This window comes from Oncorhynchus masou, chromosome 17 (genome assembly GCF_036934945.1).
Source record: "Oncorhynchus masou masou isolate Uvic2021 chromosome 17, UVic_Omas_1.1, whole genome shotgun sequence".
NCBI classification, from domain to species: domain Eukaryota; kingdom Metazoa; phylum Chordata; class Actinopteri; order Salmoniformes; family Salmonidae; genus Oncorhynchus; species Oncorhynchus masou.
In genome coordinates this window covers 22,283,332-22,308,342 of record NC_088228.1, presented here as the reverse complement: position 1 = coordinate 22,308,342, position 25,011 = coordinate 22,283,332, and the positions used below count along the sequence as shown (strand labels likewise).

The window sequence follows — 25,011 nt, the reverse complement described above, 5'->3', positions numbered from 1 at the left end:
AGAATGTGTGTTATATGCCCCCATGCAACCTTTATTCTATTTAATTAAGCCCAACATGCTATGGCTTTTACTAAATACTATTTTGATATTTTGTAAGACTTTAAAAAATGCATTTCGCTAATTCAGACACTGGCATTTGGTGACAATACAGGACATGTAAAATAGTAGTTAGCCTACCTAAACACTTCACCCTATTGGTCGACAGGTGAGACACCCCCGCAAAGTCCTCCCAGTACTGGCTATAACAAGCTGTCCCTAGTCATCAGGACTTACATCGTTTGACTTGGATCGCAACCCATCGTATCGTTAGATGTTTTGGGGGTAAATCTGACAGTTTCGTTTGGTTTACTGAATTTGGACAGGAGTAAAAGGTTGAATATAATAACATTTTGCAATGGCTCTTGTTGATGCGATGCTGCAGTCGATTACTACGTTTTCCAGCAGTCCGACTATGGAGGAGAAGCAGTCTGCAATATTCCATGTAAGTGTAATTTTTTTAATGTAATTTCTTCAGCTGAAATTTGCTGAACATTTTTTATGTAATTTGGACGATATGTATAGCCTATTACACACATAAAAATATACAACTGTTTCGGAAAGAGGTTCTTGACTGAAACAATGTTTGAATGCCAATTTCGTTTTATTTGCATTATAGGACTGGAAAGTTGATGGTTGCCATACCAGCGCAACAGGTGACGATTTGAAATCCCAGATCGAAGTGGAGTTCAGTATTGTTGAATCACCTGCGGTGACCAGAGATGAAGACGACCTGGGGAAATTCTTGGATTTAGAGTTCATTTTATCCAACACCATTGGATCTGAAAGTGGAACCAATAACAACTTATCTTCTCAGCAGGCTTACTCCTACTCACTGCCTGAGTCCCCGGAAAGCTGCAGCACAGGGCATGACAGTGACGGCTCTCAATTTACACCCAACGCATACGGCAGCAGCAATTTCAACACAAGTCCTGGACACAGTCTGGTAGCCGAGCTGCTGACCCCCGAGATGAACTTTCATAGCGACTCACTGCTAGACTACAGCCTGAAACAGCCTGCCACGGACAGGCCGGAGTATACTGAACTGCGTGCCTTGAACACAGCCACTGCCACTGCAGTGCACTTTGAACTGACTAACTCTCATCCCATGGGATATAAAATAAAGACTGAAACCACTGAGCAGTCGTGCATGATGGCAGGTGACTTCATGGGACACACGTATGAACAGAAACACATGCGTTCCATGCACACAGCGTTCGCGCACCATCAACATACTGGTCAGGGGTTTGCATCTCACGACATGCAACAGAGTGTGTCCCGAGACGGGATGGGGCGCAAAGATTGTCACTTGGCAGAGATTAGCTCTCATCACCAGCATTCTCACATGGCACACCCGCAACAGTATGCCCCATATCCACCACAGTACGCCCATCACCAAGGTGAGCAACAGTACGGGATGTTTAGAGAGCCCATGCGGGTGCACCATCCGTCCATGCCGGGGGTGATATTGACACCACCATCATCGCCACTTTTGGAGTTCTACGCACCAGAAGATAGCAAACCCAAACGGGGCCGCAGGTCTTGGGCGAGAAAACGCACCGCGACGCACAGCTGCGAATTCCCTGGATGTGGGAAGACTTACACCAAGAGTTCCCATCTAAAGGCTCACATGCGAACACACACAGGTAATTATATTTTTCATTTTATATATTTTTCATTGATATCGGCTATGATGTAAAAAAAAAATGTTGGCTCCGTTTTTTTAATGATTTCCCACAACATGTAGCCTAACTGTAGTTTCTTTGTTATCCATAGGCGAGAAGCCATACCATTGCAATTGGGAAGGCTGCGGGTGGAAATTCGCGAGGTCTGACGAGCTGACGCGTCATTATAGAAAGCACACCGGTCACAGGCCTTTCCAGTGCCACTTGTGCGAGAGGGCATTCTCGCGCTCCGATCACCTTGCGCTGCACATGAAGAGGCACATGTAAACAGAGAAAGTTGGACTTTCAACGTTCTATTTTTGTATCATGGCGCATGACATGAGATGTAAATGCTTGTACATATTATCATTCTATTCTAAATTATGGTAATACAGTATTTAATTAAGGAGAAGAATAGCCTTTCTTGCTTGCTCTTCTATTTATGATTGTTGGTGACTGCTGATGGTTGCTATTTTGGCTTTTGAATTAAACCACTGAACAAGGGCAGGACCCAATATGTCTTTACATACTGTACATGTTAAAGCCCATCTATCACTTATTCCTACTGCATCATTTTGATACTTTCACATCAGGTCAGGGTTTTTCCTTTTTTGTTGCTTATTATAAGAAACACCATTATTTTTTTTCTATGGTTTTCTATACTTTTTACAATAAAATGATGTACATTTAAAAACGGATAGTTTTTTCTATTTAATAGTTTGAAAGCTTATTATGCTTCTCAAAGTGCTCTTAACTAAATCAGGCACTAAACATGGCTTTTCAATGTTTTATACATTTTGTTTAAATAATAATGCTAAAGTTGTATGGAAATATTGTCCGAAAACAGTACTAGATAAACTTGAAGTTCTGGGCAAAATATTTTTTTAAGTATACTTAAGGGCAATGCATTTTCATTCTTGGACAGCAACAAATTGTGTTTTACTCTGTAAGAGCAATATCTCTTAATTCGGATACTTTAAACTGCATCAAAGCAAATATTGTTTTGTAAAATCACCAAGACAAAGTGTTAAAAGAGCTCTGTGTTTTATGAAAATAAAATGATATGGAAATAAATAATTGTTTTTCTTTTTCATTTAACATGAATAGTGTTCACATTACAGTATTCAACAAAGGTCTGGCCCAGAAATGGATCTAGTATAAGAAAAACAGTCACATATTTGAATTCAAAATGAGAAAACCAAAATATGTGTGGCTCTTTAGATTGATATCTTACACTCTTAGAAAAATAAGTGCCATCTAGAACCTAAAACGGTTCTTCTGCTGTCCCCATAGGGAAACCCTTTGATGAACCCTTTTTCTTTCCAAGTAGAACCCTTTTGGGGTCCACGTAGAACCCTCTGTGGAAAAGGTTCTACATGTGACCCAAAAGGGTTGTACCTAAAAGCAAAAAGAGTTCTACTTGGATCCAAAAAGGGATCACCTATGGGGACAGCCAAAGAACCCTTTTGGAACCCTTTTTCTAAGAGTGTATTGTCAGCTGAGGGCAGGTTCACATCTTCTCTGAGTAATACTAATAATACTCTATTATACAGCATTTCACGCCAAAATGTTTGTACTTGTTGCCTCAAAACACAAGACACTTTATTTTTTGAATGTCAGCCCCATAAAGTACACTGCAACTGACGTTAACTTCAGTCTATAATCCATGTGCTCAAATTCTGAGCACAGGGATTATAAGAACGGCAGGTTGGAACCTACTTCCCTGCTTCTGAACCACCTATGTAATTTAATATTATTGCAAAGCCGAATGAAGAGATGCCATAACAACAGTTACGACTATATTTATAGTAATACACTGTAAATACGTGGATTTTTGGGTGCCACTATCCTGATTGGCTGAACAGAAGGCAAATGTCGCCCTCTCGTGTTCATTTTACCAACTTACATTTATTAGGCAACATTTAAAGTGAAAAATGCTTTAAATTCTATCACCTACCCCATGAGGGCAGTCCTGCACCATTACACTGATATAACCAAGCAGTAATACCTCCAGAATTCAATTGAGCCAAGTCAAAGCAAGGATATCCCTTTTTCTTTGGTCTTAGTATTCATGAAATGGAGTATATTTGTGTACATTAATTTCCAAAATGACATTAGCTCACACTTAACTAAATAGAAATACAAACACATGTGCTGACAAAAACTGATGATCTACACTGTAATAATATTGCAATTATAATATGGTCTCTTTATTCACGATTCATTCAGGATTATCCGTAATCATGGTTACATCGACATTAATGTAGAAGGGTTTAGAAACACATCCTATTCTTTTTCACAATAAAAGTGACTCCAAAATGACACAATGTATTATTTACCATTAATTTGTATTGAGCACAAAATCATCTGAAACACAATCAAAACAAACTGCAAAGTCACAAGCTTGTAAGCATTGTGTGCTAGGAATATGGGACCAAATTTTAAATTTTTCACTACTTTAATACACATACAAGTGAATTTGTCCCAATAAGTTTGGAGGGACTATGTACAGAAAGTGCTGCAATTTCTAAACTGTTCACCCAGTCTGCACTTTAGTTCTGGAATCAGAGCCAAAACAACAAAACATGTGTCACTGTCCCAATACTTTTGGAGCTATTACATGGCCAATATTGAGCTGAATAATACATATATCTGATATATGGGTGGTTCAACCTGGGTTTCACTTAGCATAGCGTGGGGGACACAATGTTTACTTGAAATGTGTCCCTTCCTATTCAACAGATAGGCATCCTAAGTGATTGGGTAACAAGGTTGCTTGTCTATGATTCTTATGTTTGTAGTGAATAAGGGTGTGCATAATTATTGATTGTTTCTCAAATATATCTAATTATTTTGGATAGTTGACAGCGCCATCCATTTGTGAATTGATCGCCCCCCATCTAGCTTCAGAGTTTGTTCTGTTAGGTGACCGAAACTGGGATATGCTTAACACCCCGGCAGTCCTACAATCTAAGCTAGATGCCCTCAATCTCACACAAATCATCAAGGAACCCACCAGGTACAACCCTAAATCTGTAAACAAGGGCACCCTCATAGACATCATCCTGACCAACTGGCCCTCCAAATACACCTCCGCTGTCTTCAACCAGGATCTCAGCGATCACTGCCTCATTGCCTGTATCCGCTACGGATCCGCAGTCAAACGACCACCCCTCATCACTGTCAAACGCTCCCTAAAACACTTCTGTGAGCAGGCCTTTCTAATAGACCTGGCCAGGGTATCCTGGAAGGACATTGACCTCATCCCGTCAGTTGAGGATGCCTGGTCATTCTTTAAAAGTAACTTCCTCACCATTTTAGATAAGCATGCGCCGTTCAAAAAATGCAGAACTAAGAACAGATATAGCCCTTGGTTCACTCCAGACCCGACTGCCCTCGACCAGCACAAAAACATCCTGTGGCGGACTGCAATAGCATCGAATAGTCCCTACGATATGCAACTGTTCAGGGAAGTCAGGAACCAATACACGCAGTCAGTCAGGAAAGCTAAGGCCAGCTTCTTCAGGCAGAAATTTGCATCCTGTAGCTCCAACTCCAAAAAGTTCTGGGACACTGTGAAGTCCATGGAGAACAAGAGCATCTCCACCCAGCTGCCCACTGCACTGAGGCTAGGTAACACGGTCACCACCGATAAATCCATGATTATCGAAAACTTCATCAAGCATTTCTCACCGGCTGGCCATGCCTTCCGCCTGGCTACTCCAACCTCGGCCAACAGCTACGTCCCCCCCCCCCCCAGCAGCTACTCGCCCAAGCCTCTCCAGGTTCTCCTTTACCCAAATCCAAATAGCAGATGTTCTGAAAGAGCTGCAAAACCTGGACCCTTACAAATCAGCTGGGCTTGACAATCTGGACCCTCTATTTCTGAAACTATCCGCCGCCATTGTTGCAACCCCTATTACCAGCCTGTTCAACCTCTCTTTCATATCGTCTGAGATCCCCAAGGATTGGAAAGCTGCCGCAGTCATCCCCCTCTTCAAAGGGGGAGACACCCTGGACCTAAACTGTTACAGACCTATATCCATCCTGCCCTGCCTATCTAAGGTCTTCGAAAGCCAAGTCTACAAACAGGTTACTGACCATCTCGAATCCCACCGTAACTTCTCCGCTGTGCAATCTGGTTTCCGAGCCGGTCACGGGTGCACCTCAGCCATGCTCGAGGTACTAAACGATATCATAACCGCCATCGATAAAAGACAGTACTGTGCAGCTCTCTTCATCGACCTTGCCAAGGCTTTCGACTCTGTCAATCACCATATTCTTATCGGCAGACTCAGTAGCCTCGGTTTTTCTGATGACTGCCTTGCCTGGTTCACCAACTACTTTGCAGACAGAGTTCAGTGTGGCAAATCGGAGGACATGCTGTCCGGTCCTCTGGCAGTCTCTATGGGGGTGCCACAGGGTTCAATTCTCGGGCCGACTCTTTTCTCTGTATATACAGTGCCTTGCGAAAGTATTCGGCCCCCTTGAACTTTGCGACCTTTTGCCACATTTCAGGCTTCAAACATAAAGATATAAAACTGTATTTTTTTGTGAAGAATCAACAACAAGTGGAACACAATCATGAAGTGGAACGACATTTATTGGATATTTCAAACTTTTTAACAAATCAAAAACTGAAAAATTGGGCGTGCAAAATTATTCAGCCCCCTTAAGTTAATACTTTGTAGCGCCACCTTTTGCTGCGATTACAGCTGTAAGTCGCTTGGGTATATCTCTATCAGTTTTGCACATCGAGAGACTGAAATTTTTTCCCATTCCTCCTTGCAAAACAGCTCGAGCTCAGTGAGGATGGATGGAGAGCATTTGTGAACAGCAGTTTTCAGTTCTTTCCACAGATTCTCGATTGGATTCAGGTCTGGACTTTGACTTGGCCATTCTAACACCTGGATATGTTTATTTTTGAACCATTCTATTGTAGATTTTGCTTTATGTTTTGGATCATTGTCTTGTTGGAAGACAAATCTCTGTCCCAGTCTCAGGTCTTTTGCAGACTCCATCAGGTTTTCTTCCAGAATGGTCCTGTATTTGGCTCCATCCATCTTCCCATCAATTTTAACCATCTTCCCTGTCCCTGCTGAAGAAAAGCAGGCCCAAACCATGATGCTGCCACCACCATGTTTGACAGTGGGGATGGTGTGGTCAGGGTGATGAGCTGTGTTGCTTTTACGCCAAACATAACATTTTGCATTGTTGCCAAAAAGTTACAGTTTGGTTTCATCTGACCAGAGCACCTTCTTCCACATGTTTGGTGTGTCTCCCAGGTGGCTTGTGGCAAACTTTAAACAATACTTTTTATGGATATCTTTAAGAAATGGCTTTCTTCTTGCCACTCTCCCATAAAGGCCAGATTTGTGCAATATACGACTGATTGTTGTCCTATGGACAGAGTCTCCCACCTCAGCTGTAGATCTCTGCAGTTCATCCAGAGTGATCATGGGCCTCTTGGCTGCATCTCTGATCAGTCTTCTCCTTGTATGAGCTGAAAGTTTAGAGGGACGGTCAGGTCTTGGTAGATTTGCAGTGGTCTGATACTCCTTCCATTTCAATATTATCGCTTGCACAGTGCTCCTTGGGATGTTTAAAGCTTGGGAAATCTTTTTTATCCAAATCCGGCTTTAAACTTCTTCACAACAGTATCTCGGACCTGCCTGGTGTGTTCCTTGTTCTTCATGATGCTCTCTGCGCTTTTAACGGACCTCTGAGACTATCACAGTGCAGGTGCATTTATACGGAGACTTGATTACACACAGGTGGATTGTATTTATCATCATTAGTCATTTAGGTCAACATTGGATCATTCAGAGATCCTCACTGAACTTCTGGAGAGAGTTTGCTGCACTGAAAGTAAAGGGGGCTGAATAATTTTGCACGCCCAATTTTTCAGTTTTTGATTTGTTAAAAAAGTTTGAAATATCCAATAAATGTCGTTCCACTTCATGATTGTGTCCCACTTGTTGTTGATTCTTCACAAAAAATACAGTTTTATATCTTTATGTTTGAAGCCTGAAATGTGGCAAAAGGTCGCAAAGTTCAAGGGGGCCGAATACTTTCGCAAGGCACTGTATCAATGATGTTGCTCTTGCTGCGGGCGATTCCCTGATCCACCTCTACGCAGACGACACCATTCTGTATACTTCCGGCCCGTCCTTGGACACTGTGCTATCTAACCTCCAAACGAGCTTCAATGCCATACAACACTCCTTCCGTGGCCTCCAACTGCTCTTAAACGCTAGTAAAACCAAATGCATGCTTTTCAACCGTTTGCTGCCTGCACCCGCACGCCCGACTAGCATCACCACCCTGGATGGTTCCGACCTTGAATATGTGGACATCTATAAGTACCTAGGTGTCTGGCTAGACTGTAAACTCTCCTTCCAGACTCATATCAAACATCTCCAATCGAAAATCAAATCTAGAGTCGGCATTCTATTCCGCAACAAAGCCTCCTTCACTCACGCCGCCAAACTTACCCTAGTAAAACTGACTATCCTACCGATCCTCGACTTCGGCGATGTCATCTACAAAATAGCTTCCAACACTCTACTCAGCAAACTGGATGCAGTTTATCACAGTGCCATCTGTTTTGTTACTAAAGTACCTTATACCACCCACCACTGCGACCTGTATGCTCTAGTCGGCTGGCCCTCGCTACGTATTCGTTGCCAGACCCACTGGCTCCAGGTCATCTACAAGTCCATGCTAGGTAAAGCTCCGCCTTATCTCAGTTCACTGGTCACGATGGCAACACCCACCCGTAGCACGCACTCCAGCAGGTGTATCTCACTGATCATCCCTAAAGCCAACACCTCTTTTGGCCGCCTTTCGTTCCAGTTCTCTGCTGCCTGTGACTGGAACGAATTGCAAAAATCGCTGAAGTTGGAGACTTTTATCTCCCTCACCAAATTCAAACATCTGCTATCTGAGCAGCTAACCGATCGCTGCAGCTGTACATGGTCTATCGGTAAATAGCCCACCCAATTGTACCTACCTCATCCTCATACTGTTTTTATTTATTTACTTTTCTGCTCTTTTGCAAACCAATATCTCTACCTGTACATGACCATCTGATCATATATAACTCCAGTGTTAATCTGCAAAATTGTAATTATTTGCCTACCTCCTCATGCCTTTTGCACACAATGTATATAGACTCTCTTTTTTTTCTACTGTGTTATTGACTTGTTAATTGTTTACTCCATGTGTAACTCTGTGTTGTCTGTTCACACTGCTATGCTTTATCTTGGCCAGGTCGCAGTTGCAAATGAGAACTTGTTCTCAACTAGCCTACCTGGTTAAATAAAGGTTAAATAAAAAAATAAAAAAATAACTGTACCATCAAGTAGAAGTAGACATACTGTATGGTCATAAGTGTTGATTCACATTAGTTCACATTTTAGTATTATACAGTTATACCGTAATAAATTCTCTAGATTCCAGTTATTGACAGTCAAAGCACATGGCAGATTTTAACTCACCTATGTATAGAGTTGGACTAAGTGCAGCAGAGCAATTGGTACTGTACCATGGATTGTTTAATTAATTCATATTATTAACTAATATAATAATAATAAAAATATAATAATAAATGCCATTTACAGGATGCTTTTATCCAAAGCGCCTTACAGTCATGCGTGCATACATTTTACGCAGGTGAAACTCCAGGAATCAAGCACATGATCCTGGCGTTACAAGTGCCATGCTCTACCAACTGAGCTACTAAGGAACATTACTACTGTGATGCATAATTGCCATGGTAATTTGGAATGTCCAGTCAATGAGCAAAGATTCAAAATTGGCCTACAAACGCATACATCAAATGCTTTATGATAGCATGATCTCCTGTACTAACAGTGCCATTCCAAACACAAAAAAATGGAAAATAAACAAATAACCATCTAATAATACTGAGAGAACTTCCTCAAAGTTAGTTAAAAGCCCACATTTTTATTTAGAAGACCTTTGCCCATTGAGCTGTGCAGCCCAAAGGATTGAACTAACAGGCCTGGCTGATGGCTAGTGAGGGACCTAAAGTCTCCTCCTGCCAACTCTCCTCTTGTGCCTCATGCTCCGAGTGGCTCTACGCCTCCTGCGGACTGGGCAAGAAGTGGATCGTCTGCATCTGAACATAATAGTATATAGTATTATATCCAGTGAGTGGCTAGGAATCGGCTTGGGCGGGATCCAGATTGTCATACTTTCATACCGACCTTGTGCCACACCGGGATATTCAGTAATACCAGAACTGAACACAAGGAGCGCTTTTCAATCACCACTGAGCCTTTGTAATCCAAAGGTTAGCAATGCAAACAAGCACATGTAAAATCCCATAGAGAATGCTAGCTAAAAAATACCAAGCGCACTGTGAACATTATTACACAAGTATTTACAGGACAGACATCCCAGCTCATAAAGTTATACAAGTAACAAAACAATTCTACTCACAGTTTGCTGCACACACAGAACAAATATTAGACAGCGAGATTCTTGATCCAGGAAACGATTCTCTGCTCTTTCCAAGCAAAGCTTATTGTGGAAAGCAAACCACTTAAAAAAATATATATATATATTTAGGGGGTAGATCAGCTTTAATATTCCAGATAGATTGTAACTTCGATTAATGTAATTGTCTGCATAATTTTCAATACCCCATATATACAGTTGTAGTCGGACGTTTACATACACCTTAGCCAAATACATTTAAACTCAGTTTTTCACAATTCATGACATTTAATCCGAGTAAAAAATCCTGGTTTTAGGTCAGTTAGGATCACCACTTTATTTTAAGAATGTGAAATGTCAGAATAAATATTAGAGAGAATGATTTATTTCAGATTTGATTTCTTTCATCACATTCCCAGTGGGTCAGAAGTTTACATACACTCAATTAGCATTTGGTAGCATTGCCTTTAAACTGTTAACTTGGGTCAAATGTTTGGTGTAGCCTTCCACAAGCTTCACACATTAAGTTGGGTGAATTTTGGCTCATTCCTGCTGACAGAGCTGGTGTAACTGAGCCAGGTTTGTAAGCCTCCTTGCTAGCACACGCTTTTCCAGTTCTGACTACACATTTTCTATAGGACTGAGGTCAGAGCTTTGTGATGGCCACTCCAATACCTTGACATTGTTGTCCATAATCCATTTTGCCACAACTTTGGAAGTATGTTTGGGGTCATTGTTCACTTGGAAGAACCATTTGCGACCAAGCTTTAACTTCCTGACTGATATATTGAGATGTTGCTTCAATATACAGTTGAAGTCGGAAGTTTACATACACTTAGGTTGGAGTCATTAAAACTTGTTTTTCAACCACTCCACAAATCTCTTGTTAACAAACCATAGTTTTAGCAAGTCGGTTAGGACATCTACTTTGTGCATGACACGTCATTTTTCCAACAATTATTTACAGACAGATTATTTCAGAAGTTTAGATACACTAAGTTGACTGTGCCTTTAAACAGCTTGGAAAATTCCAGAAAATGATGTAATGGCTCTAGAAGCGTCTGGTCGGCTAATTGACATCATTTGAGTGAATTGGAGGTGTACCTGTGTATGCATTTCAAGGCCTACCTTCAAACTCAGTGCCTCTTTGCTTGACATCATGGGAAACTCAAAAGAAATCAGCCAAGACCTCAGAAAAAAATTGTTGACCTCCACAAGTCTGGTTCAATTTCCAAACGCCTGAAGGTACCAGGTTCATCTGTACAAACAATGGTACACAAGTATTAACACCATGGGACCACGCAGCTGTCATACCGCTCAGGAAGGAAATGCATTCTGTCTCCTAAAGATGAATGTACTTTGGTGCTTAAAGTGCAAATCAATCCCAGAACAACAGCAAAGGGCCTTGTGAAGATGCTGGAGGAAAAAGGTACAAAAGTATCTATATCCACAGTAAAACGAGTCCTATATCGACATAACCTGAAAGGCCACTCAGCAAGGAAGAAGCCACTGCTCCAAAACCGGCATAAAATAGCCAGACTATGGTTTGCAACTGCACAGGTGGAAAAAGATCATACTTTTTGGAAAAATGTCCTCTGGTCTGATGAAACAACAATAGAACTGTTTGGCCATAATGACCATCATTATGTTTGGAGGAAAAAGGGGGAGGCTTGCAAGCCGAAGAACACCAACCCAACCGTGAAGCACGGGGGTGGCAGCATCATGTTGTGGGGGTGCTTTGCTGCAGGAGGGACTGGTGCACTTCACAAAATAGACGGCATCATGAGGCAGGAAAATTATTATATATCTCAAGACATCAGTCAGGAAGTTAAAGCTTGGTCGCAAATGGGTCGTCCAAATGGACAATGACCCATATACACAGTACCAGTCAAAAGTTTGGACACACCTACTTATTCAAGGGTTTTTCTTTATTCGTATTATTTTCTACATTGTAGATTAATAGTGAAGATATTAAAACTATGAAATAACACATATGGAATTATGTAGTAACCAAAATGTTAAACAAATCAAAATATATTTATATTTCAGATTCTTCAAAGTAGCCACCCTTTGCCTTGATGACAGCTTTGCACACTCTTAGCATTCATTCAACTAGCTTCATGAGGTATTCACCTGGAATGCATTTCAATTAGTGGAGTGGAGCAGGTTGAGAGCTTCAAGTTGTAGTGGCTGTAGTGGAGCAGGTTGAAAGCTTCAAGTTCCGTGGCGTCCACATCACCAACAAACTAACATGGTCCAAGCACACCAAGAATGTTGAGAAGAGGGCATGACAAAACCCATTCCTCCTCAGGAGACTGAAAAGATTTGGCATCCTAAAATCCTCAAAAGGTTTTACAGCTGTACCATCAAGAACATCCTGACTGGTTACATCACTGCCTGGTATGGCAACTGCTCGGCCTCCGACCGCAAGGCACTACAGAGGGTAGTGCGTACGGCCCAGTACATCACCTGGGCCAAGCTTCCTGCCATCCAGGACCTCTATACCAGGTGGTGTCAGAGGATGGCCCTAAAATTTGTCCAAGACTCCAGTCACCCTAGTCATAGACTGTTCTCTCTGCTACCGCACGGCAAGTGGTACCGGAGCGCCAAGTCTAGGTTCAAGGGGCTTCTAAACAGCATCTATCCCCAAGCCATAAGACTCCTGAACAGCTAATCAAAGGGCTACCAACAAAAACACAACAGTTGGAACCAAAAATCTCAAATTTGGACTCCAGGGCAAAGGACAAATTTCCACTGGTCTCATGTCCATTGCTCATGTTTCTTGGCCCAAGCAAGTCTCTTCTTATTATTGGTGTCCTTTCGTAGTAGTTTCTTTGCAGTAATTCAACCATAAAGGCATGATTCACACATTCTCCTCAGAACAGTTGATGTTCAGATGTGTCTGTTACTTGAACTATGTGAAGCATTTATTTGGGCTGCAATTTCTGAGGCTGGTAACTATAAGGAACTTATCCTCTGCAGCAGAGGTAACTCTAGGTCTTCCATTCCTGTCGCGGTCCTGATGAGAGCCAGTTTCATCATAGTGCTTGATAGTTGTTGCGACTGCACTTGAAGAAACCTGCAAAGTTCTTCAAATGTTCCGTATTGACTGACTTTCATGTTTTAAATTAATGATGGACTGTCATTTCTCTTTGCTTATTTGAGCTGTTCTTTCCATAATATGGACTTGAACTTTTACCAAATAGGGCTATATTATGTATACCCCCCCCAACCTTGTCACAACACAACTGATATGCTCAAACACATTGAGAAGGAAATAAATTCCAAACATGTACATTTAAGAAGGCACACCTGTTAATTGAAATGCATTCTAGGTGACTACCTCATGAAGATGATTGAGAGAATGCCAAGAGTATGCAAAGCTGTCACCGAGGCAAAGGCTATTTGAAGAATCTCAAATCTCAAATACATTTGGATTTGTTTAACACTTTTTTGGTTACCACATGATTCCATATGTGTTATTTCATAGTTTTGAAGTATTCACTATTATCCTACAATGTAGAAAATAGTAAAAATCAAGAATATCCTTTGAATGAATATGTGTGCTAAAACTTTTTACCAGTAGTGTATCTTGTCTGTACATACGAGAACAAACGGGATTGCCCAGGTGGAACTCCTGATCGACATGTTTACTTGGTGCATTGACTTGGTTGGAGCCTCTCCAGCATGCTGATAATAAACAATGATTCCTTTAAGAATGACTTTGAGGGGGGACAAATTGGAGCTGTAGAGAGAACACTGTGTTTCAGCGAGCTCCCGTGGAATTCGTAAATTTATATTTTTACATTAATCTCCTAGCTTGAAAAAGTGGTAGAATTGGCTAAATAAGTTATCCTACAATGAGTCTTGACGGCTATTTCTCAAAAATCTCAGACAACATGCGCAACAGAACTACTAAGAACTCGACCAAAACCACCATCCCTGTAGATGTGCAGGAGGAGCTAGCTAACGTTAGCGAAGCTAACACCATTGCGGATCCAGGAAAAATGGACCTGGTAATTCAAAAGATGACTGATAACATTACTAAAGTGATTGATGTTAAGATAAGAACGGTCTTGGAAGCAATAGCAGGCCATTCAGCTGAACTACAGAGGGTTGTGAAACGTGTTGATGAGGCGGAAGGAAGAATTGCTATAATCGAGGACGCAGATGCAATATTCGTGTTGTGGGACTCCCAGAAAATTCTGAAGGTACACGTTCAGTAAAATTCTTTGAGGAATGGATCCCTGGCTACCTACAAATGGACACTAAGGCTGTTCGTGTGAAGCTGGACAGAGCCCATCGCTCTCAAGCACCGATACCCGGTCCCAACCAGCGCCCACGGCCAGTGGTTATAAAGTTCCACAACTTCACAGACAAGCAGCGCGTCATGGATGCGGCTAGAAATATCGGCTCTGACGGTAGTCAACGTAAAGGTCCAAAGGTCTCATTCTTCAATGATTATTCCACAGCGGTTGTACGAAGACGCAAAGCGTTTGATGAGGCGAAGGCTCGACTCAAGAGAATGAAGATGGACTACGCACTGCTGTACCCGGCCACATTGAAGGTTATGGTCAACGGATCGCCTAAAAAAATCTACACACCTGAAGAGGCTGCTGCGTTTATTGACTCTCTCGGGTAAATAACTTTAAGCTGCACCTCCGCAGCATTGGATAACTTTTTTTTATTTTTAGTTGAATCTGATCATGAAACAGTGGTGTGAGTTCTCACGTACTCCGGTTCAGTAATATTTGTACCTTTATTATTTTTCTTGCTAAAGTAATTGCCACTATAGCTCAGGCTATATGTGTGAATCCATATTGGTGCCCAGGCTTGGTTTTAGGTGGAAGAGCCTCAATCTTCTTCTATTGATTTTCATTTCTCATATATATATAAAGGATGAGGCTATTGAGTGGCAATGCGGACTTAAGAGTCTACATTGGAGAGTTGAAATCCTCTGCATGTTAGCTAGTGGGAAAACCCCCTTTTGGATCTTTACATGTTTAAATTTTGGGTTTAGTATAGTTCGAGTTCAGGGTTCATATCGTTTGTTTATGCTCGGTGAGATAGAGGAGAGTTCAACACATGGAAAAAGGTACCACCCCACTTTTACAGTAGGATTCAGTCTGGATATTGAATGGTCAAGGCGCAATGGCAGGTAACAGACTGCGTGTATGTACATGGAACATTAGAGGGAGCCATAACCCCATTAAAAGGAAGAAGGTACTGTCTTTTAAAAAAAAAAGAAAATATTGATATTGCCCTGTTGCAAGAAACTCATTCGGATGATAAGGAGCACCTGAAATTACAACAAGGGGGGTTTGGTCAAATGTTTTTCTCATCATACATCCAGAAGTAGAGGTGTAGCAATTCTTGTGAAAAATAACTTACCACTTAAGGTCTTGAATTGTGTGAAAGATAAATTTGGTCACTTTGTTATAATTAATGGTACTTTACAGGGGCAGAACATTTCCATAATGAATATTTACTTCCTCCCTGCCCACCCCCTGATTTCCTTACTAAGGTATTTCTAGACTTTTCAAAATTAAACTCGGACACTGCAGTGGTTGAAGGAGATTTTAATTGTTTGTTGAACCCCCTTATTGATAAGTTTCCCAGCGGTATAGCTTCACTCTCTCCTCAAGCTAAGTCACTTAAAGCTATTTGTGATGATCTGGCGTATGCAGATGTCTGGAGAACTTTTCATCCCTCCAACAGAGAGTTCACTTTTTTTCTCTGCACCTCATGGATGTCAGACTAGAATAGATTACTTTTTTATGCCCAGGACGTCTTTGCAGTCTGTTTTATCCACTAGGATAGGAAGCATAGTCATATCTGATCATGCTGAGGTGATCCTGGACATAAAACTCAACGGGGCATTCAATCGGTCAAGAGATTGGAGGTCGAATACAACCATTCTTAAAGACCATACATCATATTTTATTACAGAGTTTAAAGCATTTTTCTCTATTAACTCTCAATCAACAGATAACCCCTCGCTCCTTTGGGAGACCTGTAAAGCGTATGCCAGGGGTCTGATTATGTCATACACAGCCACTAAGAGACGGAAAAAGCGTGAGAAGCAAAAAACGTTAGAGGGTGAATTAGGAACTAAAGAGAATGACTACATTAAAACTCCCACTCCTGCCCTATTAAAGGAAATATCAGTCCTTAGATCAATGTTGGACTCTCTCCTAACACAGGACACTGAAAAGAAAATTTGATTTGTCAGGCAAAAGCTATATGAACATGGCGATAAGCCAGGAAAGTACTTGGCATACCTAGCTAAAAAGAGAGCTGACTCTCAGTCAATTGCTACTATTACTTATTCTGATGGCAATCATTTATATGAAAATAAATTGATAAATGACTCATTTAAGAAATTTTATACAAACCTTTATGCCTCAGAACTGCCAAAGGATGCACCCAAATTAATGGAGAACTTATTTTCTAAGATTGAGCTCCCTACTATCTCCGAAGAACAGAGGTCTCTCCTTAATCCCCCTATTACCGAGGAAGAGATCATGTTCACAATTAAGAATCTGCAAAATGGTAAGGCCCCAGGACCAGACGGGTTTTGTAGTGAGTTCTATAAAGAGTTCCACAGCCTGATCCTTGAGCCATTGCATGATATGTTTAACAACTCATTTTCAAATGACCAGCTCCCTCAAACGCTGAGAGAAGCCAACACATCACTTATTTCCAAAAAGGGAAAATGTCCAGAGTCTTGTTCCTCGTACAGACCAAATTCCCTTCTGAATGTGGATAGAAAATTGCTTTCTAAAATTATAGCCACAAGATTAGAGGACTCACTGCCACTAATTGTGAAAGGAGACCAAACTGGCTTCATTAAGGGCCGTAAGTCATGCAACAATGTCAGGCGGCTTCTTAATGTAATTCAAGCCTACCAACAAAGTGCTATGGATGGTATTGTGCTCTCCCTAGATGCTGAGAAAGCATTTGATCGTGTGGAGTGGTCTTACCTATTATTTGCTCTAAATACATTTGGTCTAGGGGACAACTTTATAAAATGGGTGAAAGTTTTATATGATGATCCTCAGGCTGCTGTCCTATGATCCTCAGGCTGCTGGCTAAGGTCAAATAGCTTCTCTATACACAGAGGTACCAGACAGGGCTGTCGTTTGTCCCCTCTCCTATTTGCACTCGTTATGGAACCACTGGCCGAGGCCATCAGGGTAACGCCTGCTATACAGGGGCTGCTCATTGGTGATGTTCACCATAAAATAAGCTTGTATGCTGATGATGTCATGATATTCATCTCTAGTCCCGAGACTTCATCTCTTATTAATATTATTGAATTATTCAGCGAATTATCAGGCTACAAGATTAACCTAACTAAGTCAGAGGCTATACCACTTGGTAACCTACACTCTGTACCTAATACTTCTCCCCCCTTCCATTTTAAATGGTCTATGTCAGGTTTCATGTATCTGGGTATATTTGTAACTCCTAAATTCCAGCAAATGTACAAAGCCAATTTTGTGCCCTTGTTTGATACAATAAGACAGGATCTGGAGCGCTGGAACTCTCTCCCAATTTCTTGGTTGGGTAGAATATCCCTCTTGAAAATGAACATTTTACCTACACTACTTTACCCAATCCAAATGATCCCAGTATAACTCTCCAATAAGGTAATAAAGGATGCAAATGGATGGCTAAGTTCCTTTATATGGAGTAAACGCAAGCCAAGACTTAAGATGGCAATATTGCAGCTGCCAAGTTCGGGCGGCTTGGAGCTGCCCAATATCAGGTTCTACCAGTGGTGTGCCCACCTATGTTATATTTCTGACTCGATCACAAATGATGACTCCTCTATTTGGTTAGACATTGAGACTTTTCAGAAGTTTCAAGTCTGTAGAAGATCGCTGCAATAATCCCATTACACTTAACACACTCAAAGTATGGAGGTCAGATCTGCTCTTACCCCAATTTTTAACAACCCAGATGTTAGTCCAGGATTGTTGGATGCTGGCTTTAACTTTTTTTTCTTTAACGCAGACTAAATTACTAATTTGCTGATAAGATTTTATTGTCATTTGAGCAGATGGTCGAGAAATATCGACTCCCAAAGCAGGACTTTTTCCGCTTCCTACAAGTAAGACATTATATTCTGAAGAGCACCACCTTAATTGGTAACCCTGATGTGTCTGTCATTGAAAGCTTTTTTTCCTACAAAGGAAAATGTCTGTAAGTCTGTCTTATGATGCTTTAAGGTCCTTTTCTGCTGTCAACACACAGAGGGTGAAACAAGTGTGGGAGAAAGAATTGTCTGTTACTATTGACGAAGAGATGTGGGAGGACATTTGGAGATATGTCTTCAATGTCTTCAATGCAAAACTGATACAGGCACCTTAACACATTGTTTATGGCCATGTACCAAAATACAAAGATACTGGTCTGGTGTTCTGCAAGAAATTGAAAAGATCCTAGGGGTTGATCTAGAATTGGACCCAGTTTCGTTACTGTTAGGTCTCCCTAGTAGGCATGTTACTTCTGTGGGTAAAAGGAGGCTTTACAACATCCTTACCTTCGCAGCGAAGAAAAACATCCTTTTACAGTGGATTAGTGATAAGGTTCCTTCTATTAAAGATTGGCATAAGATACTATTTGAATGGGTGCCTCTGGAATATCTGACATGTACATTGCATTCTAAAACAGTAAAACAGACAAGTTCTACAAAGTATGAGAACCTTATCTAAATTACCTCGAACCTGAGGTATCAGCTATTATGCTGCAAGGATTCCCTTAGAATGACGGGGATCTATGTATTTCAGAACGACACTGTACGTTCCATATGTGGAACCAGACTTCTTGGTTGAAGTTTATAATTTCTCAACAATCCTATGTGTGATTTGGAACAACAGAAGGAGAGAGGGAGAACGCTGCCCCTGAATGAAGGACACATGTCTCTAGTCTATTCTACTATTCCTTAATAGTAGAATACTAATAACCTTATGGGATACAATGAAGTTAAGATTGAGTTATCAAGGGTTCACATTTTACATTTTTTTAAATTTAACAGGCAGTGTTGTTTTCTGGACGCATTAATCACGATGTGAGTCGTGTCCAAAGGGGGAATTACCAGTCCCTTGCGGCCCTTTGTTAAATTGATTTTCTTCACATGCCTGCCTGTAAAATAAAAATATATATGTTGGTAGTGGTTGAAAGTTACTCCAAATGGATTGAAGTTTTCCCCACCTCTAGTTTTATATGAAGAAGTGTATTGCTGTTGTGTTTGTTTTTGTCTTGCTTCTATACAAATCTTACCAGATTGGGTCTGCTGGATGGTTGGGATTTCTCCCGAAGGATTAGCTCTCTGACTCCCTGATCCTGTAATGTTGTAGTGAGATCGCCAAGATAATAGGGTATAAGTATAAGACAATTTTGGGAAAAAATGGTTTCAACCGTGTGATGTTCTTCTCTTTAACATTTGTCTTAGAAATCTGTATTAAGAATATTGACAGTAGTAATAGTTTGTCATACAGTGAATAATTTGTAATTTGTCATACAGTAAATAATAAGTCTGGATTTCCTGAATAAGAAATGCCCTAAACTAAACTGTTGTTCTGGTCTTTCCTCTCTTAAGGTTATGGCGAAGGTGACCACAGATGGTATCTAGATGCATGGAAGGGATAATTTAGCTGAGAACAGTGTGAACCTCACCCCCTCTAACTGGTTGAAGTAATGCCGAAAATGGCGTTCAGTATGGTCCTTCACCACTTCTACCGTGAGACCTGAGTCCGAGCCAGCAACCTGTACAAAGCATCCAGTTGAAGCTATCAACTGCATTTTCTCTCATTCATTTTCTCTCAGGAGTGCGACATGAGTTCACGTGGAGTGAGCATGGAGAAAGATCATGTCCACAGTTCTCTCATGCTGCTGGTGTACTGGTAGGAAAGTGGACAAAGACATAATGGACTGTTAAGAGACAGTGGCAGCTTAGGTGAGAGACATTATCAAGGGCCATCCACTTTGAACATGTGCCATTGGGAGGACAAACTGAAACGCCAGAAGAATGAGTACCGAGAGGGAGGTGGGTGGTCAATTGTGCCCGTAATTAATTTAGGCTTATCCCCCAAAAATTATTTGTGACCTGTTTTAGAAAACTAGGCGTATGTCGCGGGTCATAACTTCACAGGAGAGCTTTTTGAACATAAACTTTTTTGAAATCAAAATGCATTTTTTGAGGTAACAATGCCTTCTCGAACTTGTGAACTTTTATGTGCCTTAATAACAAACTTGTATGCCATCTGTAAATACAAATACATTTTTTAAATTATGAGCCTAGTTGGTTTAGCCACAAAAAAAGTCAGCAACCTTCCCATTAGCCATGATTGGCTGAGATAATGACTGGGCTGGATATGCTGAGAGATGAGTTTGGATTGGTCTGCCATATAGCACACTTCTGTACCTTTGAGCTGGTCAGTATGTCTAGGTAATCCTGTCTAATGTGGCTTTTTTATTTTTTTATTGTGATGTAAAAATGCATAAACCTAAAGTCAGGTTAAAGTCTACTGTTAGCTAGCTAACGATACGTGTATGCTCTCCACTTTTTGGAGGACCGAGTTTTGAAAATCAGTGGAATTTGAGTATGATAGGTAAGGAGATGGAGAAAACACCTGTCTCCAGATTACATCTTCAAACTAAGGGCAACCATCCGACAGGAGACGTGTCCATTTTAAGATATTACTCATTTCTAATTTTGACAGAAAGTGGTTTCATTTCAAGTTAAAGGGTAATGTTAGCTAGCCTACTTGCTCACTAGCTAACGTTACGTGCATGGTCTGATTATTCGTATCTCAGAGCCATTTGCTTGACTAGTTAGCCATTTGCTTGACTAGCTAGCTAACATTGAACCTGGTTGGTTGGCTACCTGCAGATTCATGCAGGATAGTAACGTCATGAGTTGGGATTATGGTTCATTGTTTAGCTAGCTGGCTAGCTACATGTCTTAATAAAACCTCTCTGGGATAGGGGGCGGTATTTTCACGTCCGGATGAAAAGCGTGCCCAAAGTAAACTGCCTGCTTCTCAGGGACATATTGGAGTGCCAACAGAAGAAGAAGCTCTTCAAATGTAAGGCATGAATTATATCGTTATTTCTGAGTTTTGTGTTGTGCCTGGTGGTTTGAAATATGATTGTTATTTGTTTGTTTGATGTGATGCTGTCCTCAGATAATCGCATGGTTTGCTTTCGCCGTAAAGCCTGGAATCTGACACTGTAGCTGGATTAAAAGAAGTTAAGCTTTAATTTGGTGTATTGCACTTGTGATTGTATGAAAATGAAATATTTCGAATAAATGTAAAAAAGATTCACGCTCTGCAATTTCACCGGATGTTGTCAAATCAATCCCGCTAACGGGATTTGATACATAAGAAGTTTTAACAAAAGATTCCACTAGTATCCAAGTATCCATTTCAATAGTGTCACTACAACTGTTAATAGACATGCTAGCTGGTAAATGTGCTCTGGCTATCTACTCTGATTTCAGAACATGGGTAAAATAGTCTAGCGAACTACATTTTCAGATATTACACGTTTCTAATTTTGACATAAAGTCTTTTCATTTCAAGTGAAATTCTACTGTTAGCTAACTATATAATGTTAGCTGGCTGGCTCGCTAGCTAACATTAAGTGTATGATCTTATTATTCGTATCTCAGAGACATTTGCTTGACTATGTTAGCTAACTAACATGGAACCTGGTTGGTTAGCTACCTGAAGATTAATGCCAGGTAGTAACATCATGAGTTGGGATTATGGTTCATTGTTTACCTAGCTAGCATGTCTTAACAAAATACTTTCGTCTGAGTGTGCCAGAGCACAGAATAACTGATTAATTTACAAATGCTCAACACCCCTTTGAATATGGCCAATGTCAGTAAATGTTGGCAAAAAAGGTAATTAAATTGTTGCCAGCAGCACTGTTACAATCATCAACGCTCTGGATAACACGAAAACAGCCTAACCAGCTCTGATAGGGTAGGTAAAATGGTCAGAGTGGGGTGTTCTCTCATTATGTGTCTGGAAGTAGCTAGCAAGCTAGCCAATGTTAGCCAGTTAGCACCGTCCAGAGCATCTAGTGTGCACTCTGAATGCTCAGAGAGCGAAAACGCTCTGAATTTACGAACGGATAATCTGACAGCACAGTTGCAGTCACCAAGGCTCTAGATAACATAACAACCTAACCAGCTCTGCTAGTGCGAGTAATGTTCAGTGAGCTGTTCTCTCATTTGTGTCTAGAAGTAGCTAGGAAGTTAGCTTGGGTGCTTGACTGAATGTTTTAAATATATTTTTATAAAAAAATATATATAAAATGTTGTATTATTATTATAAACAAAACAAATGCAAAAACATAAATATACAAACAAGAGTACATAAACCTAACAGACATATTACATATTGAGACACAATTTGTCCAAAAGTTTTATCGTACGTATTGCTTTTTTGTTTTTACACTTACTGATAGAATTTAAATATTATTTTGAAATTATCTTAAACAATGTGAAGAGGGGTTTGTTCTCCGCCCACTTCATTTTATGGATAAAGAATCTGCCATGAAAAATAAACGAATTAACAATGAAAGTTAAATCAGGGTCCATATATTTTGGCTCAAAATAAAACATAATATCAGAGTCTTTTGTATTAACATTAATAGTAGTATCTTTTGAAACAAAATCTTCTGACTCACTCCAAAATCTTCTGACATAAGAACAGTCCCAAAATAAAGAGTCTCTGGGTCATAACCACAAAATACACATTTGTTATCAATAGCTATTTTGAATCTGTGTATAATAAAGGTCTGTACAGGGGTGCTTGACTGCTGTTGTTAGTACAAAACGTTCGGATCAACCCTTAAAGAGACAGGGTGGGGCTAAAGCTTAAGAGGGTGTGAAAGATGCTGAATGGGTGTAGACAAAGAAGGGCACTCCAGTGGAGTCAAAAAAACATTCGCACTGAGCTAAAGGGTAGAGCTGCCGCTTCAAGATGCGGGACTCTTACCCGGAAGTTTATAAGAAATTCTGCTATGCCCTCCGATGAAGCATCAAACAGGAAAGTGCTAATACAGGACTAAGATTGAATCGTACCACACCGGCTCTGACGCTCGTCGGATGTGGCAGCCCCTGCAAACTATTACAGACTACAAAGTGAAGCACAGCTGGAAGCTGCCCAGTGACACGAGCCCACCAGATGAGCTAAATCACTTCTATGCTCGCTTAGAGGCTTGCATCAGCTGTTCCGGACGATTGTGTGATCACGCTCTCTGTAGCCGACGTGAGTAAAACCTTTAAACAGGTCAACATTCATAATGCCGCTGGGCCAGACGGATTACCAGGACGTGTGCTCCGGGCATGTGCTGACCAACTGGCAGGTGTCTTCACTGACATTTTCAATATGTCCATGATTGAGTCTGTAATACTAACATGTTTCAAGCAGACCACCATAGTCCCTGCGCCCAAGAACACTAAGGTAAGCTGTCTAAATGACTACAGACCCGTAGCACTCACGTCCGTAGCCATGAAGTGATTTGAAAGTCTGGTAATGGCTCACATTAACACCATCATCCCAGAAACCATAGACCCACTCCAATTTGCATACCGCTTAAACAGATCCAGAGATTATGCAATTTCTATTGCACCCCACGCTGCCCTTTCCCACCTGGACAAAAGGAACACCTATGTGAGAATGCTGTTCATTGACTACAGCTCAGCATTCAACACCATAGTGCCCTCAAAAAGCTCAAAGGATCCTGGGACTAAACACCTCCCTCTGCAACTGGATCCTGTGCTTCCTGACGGGCCGCCCCCAGGTGGTGAGGGTAGGTAGCAACACATCTGCCACGCTGATCGAGCCCCTCAAGGGTGTGTGCTCAGTCCCCTCTTCTACTCTTTGTTCACTCACGACTGCATGGTCAGGCACGAATCCAACACCATCATTAAGTTTGCAGACGACGCAACAGTGGTAGGCTTGATCACCAACAACGACGAAACAGCCTATAGGGACGAGGTCAGAGACTTGGCCGGGTGGTGCAAGAATAACAACCTATCCCTCAACGTAATCAAGACAAAGGAGATGATTGTGGACTACAGGAAAGGAGGAGGAGGACCGAGCACAACTGCTCGGCCTCCAACCGCAAGGCACTACAGAGGGTAGTTCGTACGGCCCAGTATATCACTGGAGCTAAGCTGCCCGTCATCCAGGACCTCTATACCAGGCGGTGGCCCTAAAAATAGTAAAAAACCCAGCCACCCCAGTCAGACTGTTTTCTCTGCTACCGCACGCCAAGTCTAGGAACCAAAGGCTTCTCAACAGCTTTTACGCCAAAGCCATAAGACTCCTGAACAGGTAATAAAATGGCTACCTGGACTATTTGCATTGTGTCCCGCCACCTGCCACCCACCAACCCCCTCTTTTACGCCGCTGCTACTCTCTGTTTATCAACTATGCATAGTCACTTTAACTATAGCTATATGTACATATTACCTCAATTAGCCTGACTAAACTGGTGCCTCCGCACATTGACTCTGTGCCGGTACCACCTGTATATGGGCGGCAGGGTAGACAAGTGGTTAGAGCGTTGGTCTAGTAACCGGAAGGTTGCAAGTTCAAACCCCCGAGCTGACAAGGTGCAAATCTGTCGTTCTGCCCCTGAACAGGCAGTTAACCCACTGTTCCTAGGCCATCATTGAAAATAAGAATTTGTTCTTAACTGACTTGACTAGTTAAATAAAGGTAAAATAAAAAAGAAATATCCTCTCTACTGTTATTTTCACTGTCATTTTACATAAAAAATCTTTACCTATATATTGTTTACCTAATACCTATTT

The 25,011-nt window shown here is 41.2% G+C and overlaps 1 protein-coding gene and 1 long non-coding RNA gene across 2 annotated transcripts in view; one reads left to right on the top strand and one right to left on the bottom strand.

Annotated features, from left to right (window-relative positions):
* The window catches only part of LOC135558705 (uncharacterized), a 64,025-nt gene that overhangs the window by 32,187 nt on the left and 6,827 nt on the right, over positions 1-25,011 (bottom strand). The gene's annotated exons all lie outside the window — the stretch shown is intronic.
* LOC135558703 (Krueppel-like factor 4) lies at positions 257-2,777 on the top strand. Its single transcript, XM_064992748.1, has 3 exons — positions 257-481; positions 656-1,682; positions 1,813-2,777. The coding sequence occupies exons 1-3, from the start codon at positions 395-397 to the stop codon at positions 1,986-1,988; spliced, it is 1,290 nt and encodes a 429-aa protein (XP_064848820.1). The 5' UTR covers positions 257-394; the 3' UTR covers positions 1,989-2,777.

What these genes read in the sequence shown, in the direction of transcription:
- LOC135558703 (XM_064992748.1), top strand. Translation starts at nt 395, where the DNA reads ATGGCTCTTGTTGATGCGATGCTGCAGTCGATTACTACGTTTTCCAGC. An exon ending in AGCAGTCTGCAATATTCCAT is followed by an intron (nt 482 to 655) that starts GTAAGTGTAATT and finishes TTTGCATTATAG; the next exon opens with GACTGGAAAGTTGATGGTTG. An exon ending in TCACATGCGAACACACACAG is followed by an intron (nt 1,683 to 1,812) that starts GTAATTATATTT and finishes TGTTATCCATAG; the next exon opens with GCGAGAAGCCATACCATTGC.